General features: G+C 51.5%; 1 protein-coding gene across 1 annotated transcript in view; it reads right to left on the reverse strand.

The window, feature by feature from the left end:
- Window positions 1-2,984, reverse strand: part of ARID2 (AT-rich interaction domain 2) — a 161,963-nt gene extending 158,979 nt beyond the window's left edge. Inside the window, exons 1-3 of the mRNA XM_054591203.1 lie at window positions 2,731-2,984; window positions 2,524-2,617; window positions 1,357-1,454 (exon numbers count right to left, since the gene is read on the reverse strand). Coding sequence (XP_054447178.1) covers window positions 1,357-1,454; window positions 2,524-2,617; window positions 2,731-2,822 — 284 coding nt within the window. The 5' untranslated portion in view covers window positions 2,823-2,984. The remainder of the gene's footprint in view (window positions 1-1,356; window positions 1,455-2,523; window positions 2,618-2,730) is intronic.
- Window positions 2,985-6,000: the final 3,016 nt, after the last annotated feature.

Genomic DNA, 6,000 nt, shown 5'->3' on the forward strand with positions numbered 1-6,000 from the left:
AAAAACAGGGACATACACTAACAGTATTCCTCTCAATGTTATAAGTAGAAATGAGCAAGTAAATATCACTATAAATATAAAAATATCTACTTCTTACCACATTACTAAATCAATATTTTGGAAGTTTTGTTTTACTTTGCTATTTGTTTTAGCCCTTTGCTTAAAAAATGTACTCTTAACATACATGTTATCATATACACACAATAGATAACCATATTTAATATTTTCTAGACTTCTTTGTAGCTCAATAGGTACCCACAAAGTTTTCAGTTTCAAGCCTGAAGTCAATCTATGATAGCCAATAGAAAGGACACCTGTGCAATTACTACATTCCTACTTCAGAATGTGAAACATAACACAGAATATTCAAACTGGGATATTACACCTGGAGCAATGATAAATGCCAAACTCAAATTATGCAGAAGTCGCATTATTTAAAAAAAGGCCATCCTATAATATCGTTATTAAAAATTAGTAAGTATAAAGAACAGTATTTAGTTTTAAATAACAACCACCAGCTAAGGACCCTTTATGGGTAAGTAAGCATTAAAAATAAAAGATGACCTTGTAATAAATTACAATATAAAAACATTCCTAGGGAAGAAAAACTGGGAGACAAAATTAAGTTGAATTACAAAATATATCATCTAAACTTATTACATACCAACTGAATAAGAAATGTATTTTGTTAAATAGTAAAATAAAGAGATAATGAAAGAGAAATCCAAATCATAGTATTTTCTTTCATAGCATCCCTAACTTTTCCTAAATATGTAATAATCCTTTTGAATTTTAATTGACTTGAAAATTCAAAAAAAAATATTCTGAAAACAATTCTGGTTACCTAAAACACCAACATGTTATGCTATATAGAAATATTCTACTGCAAAACTACTCAGTGGCAAGAGGTTTCATTTTATAAAAATCTTAAAAAGGCAAAGAAGTTTCTAAAACAAAGAAAATTTTTCCAAAGAGATACAAAGTTTCATGAACTATCTTAACTCTTTTGCTAAGCATCACCTTCCTGCCCCTTTTTGGATATCAAGCAATCAACAACAATGTCACAAAAGAATGTTTATCATGATGGGGGGGGTGGGGAGGTGTCACCTGTAATGATTCTGTATAAAAAAACAGAAACAATCTTAAAATAGGTGACAAAAATTTTCACCATCCCACAACCTTGCTTTATGGATATTTAATGTTTCCCAAACTGAAATTTACAGAAGTTTAGAGAACTGTTTGGTGTGCAAGGTTTGTTTTGTGTGTGTGTGTGTGTGTGTGTGTGAGTTTGCTAAAAACAAACATCCCCACAAGTCTCTTATTTCCAAATACTGTTCAAGAGTCACTACTACTCACCGCAAGTAATACTGTTTTAAAGCAAAGGCAGCGTTAGAACAACTTCTGGGAAAGTTGAACTCTTCAACAATTTCTCCCCACTGATTCTTCTCAGAAACCTGTTAAAAACATAGCCACGTTTTTCTGAAAATGCACAATCTAAGAAAACTCTAACATTTGAAATAAATACCCATTCTACAGAGATCTGTAGATACCCAGGCATCAATGGCTGTTTCGGATCGATCCGTAAGAGTTACTAAGCAAGGACTGCTTGAATCGCTGTGTTTTTACCCGAGAGCCCTGTATTTTATAGCACTTGTTTTGTTTGGGGGGCGGGAGGGGGGGTCTGGTGGGTTTGTTTTGTTTTTGAAGCCCGGACAATAACCAATCGCAAGTCCCTCTGTCGCCCCCTTTTAAATCTCAACGCGGTCCGTTTACACTTAAAAAAAAAAAAAAAAGTTCAAAAGGATCAATACTGTTCCGGACAGCGACGTCCGCAGGTTCTGGGGGGGCCGGGGCCGGGGCCGATTCCGATCCCTCTCCCACATCTATCCATCTCCATAGGCCCTTCTTTGAGGCCTACAGCTTCTGCCTAGCCTTGAAGCCTAAGATGGCTATTTGGAGACAGGTCCTGGTTTCTTTTGTTAGCTGTATAAACCGAGGGCGACGGGGCCGAGGCTGTGCCCCCGGCTGCCGGGATCATTTCGCAGCCGATTATCGATGTTAAACCTGCCCGCGCTAATTTTGAGTTGCACGAAAACTGCTCTCAGAGTCTGTGTGTCTCTGTGTCTCCGCCTGTGCTAGAGCGGCAGCGGCGGCAGAGCTGAGTCGCGAGCGAGCGGGCGGGCGCGGGCACGGGGCGGGCGCGGGGCTTCGGCGGGCGCCCCGCACGCCCGCACTCCCCGCCGCGGCGCTCAGACCCCGCCGGGGCGGCCGGGCAGCGGGCAGGGCGCGAGCCGGCGCCGGGCCGCCTGCCCGCCCGAGCCCCGCGCCCGCCGCGCGCACGCGAGCCACCAGGCCAAAAACAGACCCGCCGCCGTCCGCCTCCGTGCCACCGGCTGCGAGCGAAAAGAACGCCTTTTGCCCCCGCGGGCCACCCCCCCGGCCCCGAGCGCCCACTCCGGGGTCAAAGGAGACTTTTTGGAGGAGGCCAGCGAGAGGGAAATACAAATTAAAACTTCCACTCACCTTCGCGAATCCGCCTAAAGTAGTGACTCTGGTGTAGAGACCGTGAAGATCCAGCTCCTTCCCACCCACCGCAGGGATTTTTTTAAAAGGCGACCTGCGGGAGAGAGAAAGCCCCGCACTTGTCAGCCGGGACCCCGCGCCGGCCCGGGCGGGAGAGCCCCGTTCGCCCCAGCTCGCCCGGCGCTGCCCCCCCGGTTCTGCTCTCACCCTCTGCTGTGGTGGAACTGCCGCAGCTCGTCCAGGAAAGCGAGTCCCTTTCTCCGCTCGTCCGGAGGCGCCTTCCCCGTCGAGTTTGCCATTATTTTTTCAAAGGAGGTTTTAAAAAAAAACCCAGATCGGTGTTTTAAAAGCGCCCCCCGCTCCCTGCGCTTCCTACCAGAGCCCGGAGCCCATTCCTCGGCCGGCGGCGGCGGGGCTCAGTCATGGGCCGGCGGTGGCGGCGGCGGCGGCGGCGGCGGCGGCGGCGCAGGGAGGGAGGGAGGGAGGGAGGGGGAGGAGGAGGAGGAGGGGAAGGAGGGAGCGGGAGGCCAGGGGGAGAGGAGGGAAGGAGGGAGGGGAATTTCTAAAAAAGTTTAAAGAAATCGGAGCGAAACTAGAGGGGCAGGCGACTGCCGGATCCGCGCGAAGCCGCGGGGCGAGCGCGGCCCCCACCCCTTCCTTCCCTCCCTCCCCGCGGCCCGGCTCTCGCCCGCCTCTCAGCGACGCCGGCTCTGGCGGCTCAGCCTGGGGACGCGATTCAACATGGTGCTGCTGCTGTGGGCGCGCGAGCGAGCGAGGGGCAAGGCGAGCCGACGGTGAGGGGTCGGGGAGGCTGGAGGCCCGGGAGTTTCGGCGGCCGCGGCGGCGGCGGCGGCGGCGGCGGGGCTGGGGCAGGCGGGGCTGGGGGTGGGGAGGGGGAGGTCTGTGTGGTGGTTTGTGGAAAGCAGGGCGACAGCGTGTATTCCGGCCGCAGCTTCGCTGGGCCCTTGCACACATTCATGCGCGGCCTCGGCCGCCGCGGCCGGGGCGTCCAGAGTAGCAGGCACCGGCGGCAGCCGAACCGCTCCGCGCTGCCCGCTCGCTTTCCTCTCAGTCAGTCTCCTTCTCTGCTGCCGCCAGCGTCGCCGCCACGGCTGGGCAGCCAGCGCCGCACAGCGACCCCCGAGGGCCGGCCGCGGCACTGCGCCTGGCTCCACACCGCCCCGGCAGCTCCTCGCGGGGAACAATAGACTCGGCTCGCCGGGTTTAGGGTTCATCTGCAATGTGCCGCACATTTCACACGCACACAAAGCCGGCGGAAAGGGGGGCGGCGCGGGGAAACGGCCACTACCGGTTGTTTCAGGGTTACGGGTGGAGGCAATGTTAGCCTCCCTGGCCCGGCTTTGGGAGGGCTGCCCGAGAGTCCCCCGCCCGCCCGACGGAACCGGTGTGGCGCTCGGGAGGAAAACGAACCTCAGAGGGGCAGCTGCTCACGCTACGCATCATTCACAGATTGGAATAAAGTCAATTTGTTATCCTTTTTTTTTTTAAAGATGTAAAGGAATCGGTTTTTCTGAGTCTTGCGCTAGTATTTTGGGGTTCTGGTTAGTACATTTTCCATGAATTATCCACAAACTAACTTTAGCAAGCTATGAATTAAATACAGTATGAACTGTCCTAGTTCTGTGGAAATAAAGTAATGCTCTTAATTCATCTTGCCTTTGGTTGGTTTCGCGTATCAAACTAGATTATGCTATACTGATTTATGCAAACGGTAATTAAACTGGTTGGGAAGCAATCTTTTGAAGTTTGACAATAGCGTTTATAGTAATGTATCTTAAAAATAAATACGTTTAAAATATCGAATAAAACCGTGTTTTTCCTTGCTTTCTATCAAATGTCTTAAATGCGATACCCGTTTAGATATTTTTGAAGGCAAAAAAAAAAAAAAGTCTGCTTAAATGAGAGACCCAACATCTCAACAAATACTAAGTTTGCACTTACGAGGGGTGTTGGCGTTGGCCCTTAGCTACAAATGTTAATTAAGCTTCACAATACGTGAAGCATATCATTATTCCCATTTTAGTGATGGCCAGTACGGGCAAAATCACTGACTACCCCAAGGTCACAGGCTAGTAAATGGATGGATGATTATTTCAGGTAGTGGTTCCAATGGGAACATTATTTGGTGGTGAAAGAAATTATGTAACATAGTCCAGCATACTTCCGGTGCTCACTCTAGGAAACGGATTTATTTCCCAAGTAAAGTTTGTCTCTTAAGTGGGGTCGGAATAAGGCTGTGGCTAGGAGGTTCCTGACACTCAAAGGCCAGTGAACGTCTCGGTAGGCAGTGAGGGGCGGAGACCCAGCCGGGGGAGTGGAGTCGGCGGCCCGTGCCAGAGGCGAGGGGGGGCGGGGTAGAGGGGAGACCGGGTCGCCTGTCCCAGCCCTAACCAGTCCTCCTAGGGGTGGTGGAGATGTGGGCCTCAGAGCTGCGTGGCCTGGCTGTGCGGATTCCCTAAACGCCGCACTTGAACACGGCCCCTTACGTAACTGTCAGCGCCGGGGATTCCCTAGAGGGGGTCATTCTATTCAACCATTACACACACCCCGGGCTTCAGCTGCCGCGCCGCCACCGCCTCACAAAATGGCGGCGCCCATAGAGGAGACAGCGGCAGCCTCCTCGGCCCCATTTTGTGGGAGGCGAGAGATCTGTCAACATGGAAAACCGCTGAGGATGCATCTGAGTTTGAAAAGCCTGTTTAAGGGATGGAGTCGAGGGGATCTCATTCAACGGAAAATGTCAGCGACTTCCAGCACCACCTCCTCGCTCTTTTTTTCCATTTTTTCAAAGGTAACGGCAGAAACCTCCAGGGTAATTGTGACTGAGGGAAGAAGGGAAAGCTGCGTCTGACTTCTCCGAGGACTTGATGCGGCGTCTCGGTGGCTTTGGTTGCTTTTACAGGCTCCCGGGAGCTGAGCGCGGTGCCGCGGAGGCTTGCCTGGGCCGCCCGGCCCTTTCCAAGAGAAGACGACCAGGCGACGGGGAGCGCAACCGGCGTTCTCCACCGCGCTACTTGTGCAGCGAGACTTTTAGGTAGTTTTTAAATGCCAGAGTTCACGGCCGTCTCGGTACCCCTCGTCTGCCTCGTCGGCTTTGGGAGCCCCAAAGGCGCCTGCTCCGGGAACTGGCGGTCGGCGGGGAGCCGGGGAGCCGTGCTGCCCGGAGCGGGCGGACCCGCGGATCGGGCAGCCACGGCGTGCCAGGTGGTCGCGGCGCGGGCCCGGGCTGTGAATGGTGTTTGGAGAAGAGAAGTCGGAACGAAGGCTCGTACACTGAAATTTCAGTCGTCCGAGTCGGGTCCTGGGATTGTATTTAATATCTCAGGTTAGACGTTAAAACGTCTTTTTTAGTATCCCACTCTGCATACCTGATTTATCTTACTTCTCATTCGAAGGGTAGAATAGAGGGAGTGACATTTTATAATTTTGTTTTTCAGGGAGAGGTTGCCACTTTTA

The sequence above is a fragment of the Pteronotus mesoamericanus genome, unplaced genomic scaffold, assembly GCF_021234165.1.
Source record: "Pteronotus mesoamericanus isolate MK-2021 breed Mesoamerican mustached bat unplaced genomic scaffold, CSHL_Meso_final scaffold_21, whole genome shotgun sequence".
Lineage (NCBI taxonomy): Eukaryota > Metazoa > Chordata > Mammalia > Chiroptera > Mormoopidae > Pteronotus > Pteronotus mesoamericanus.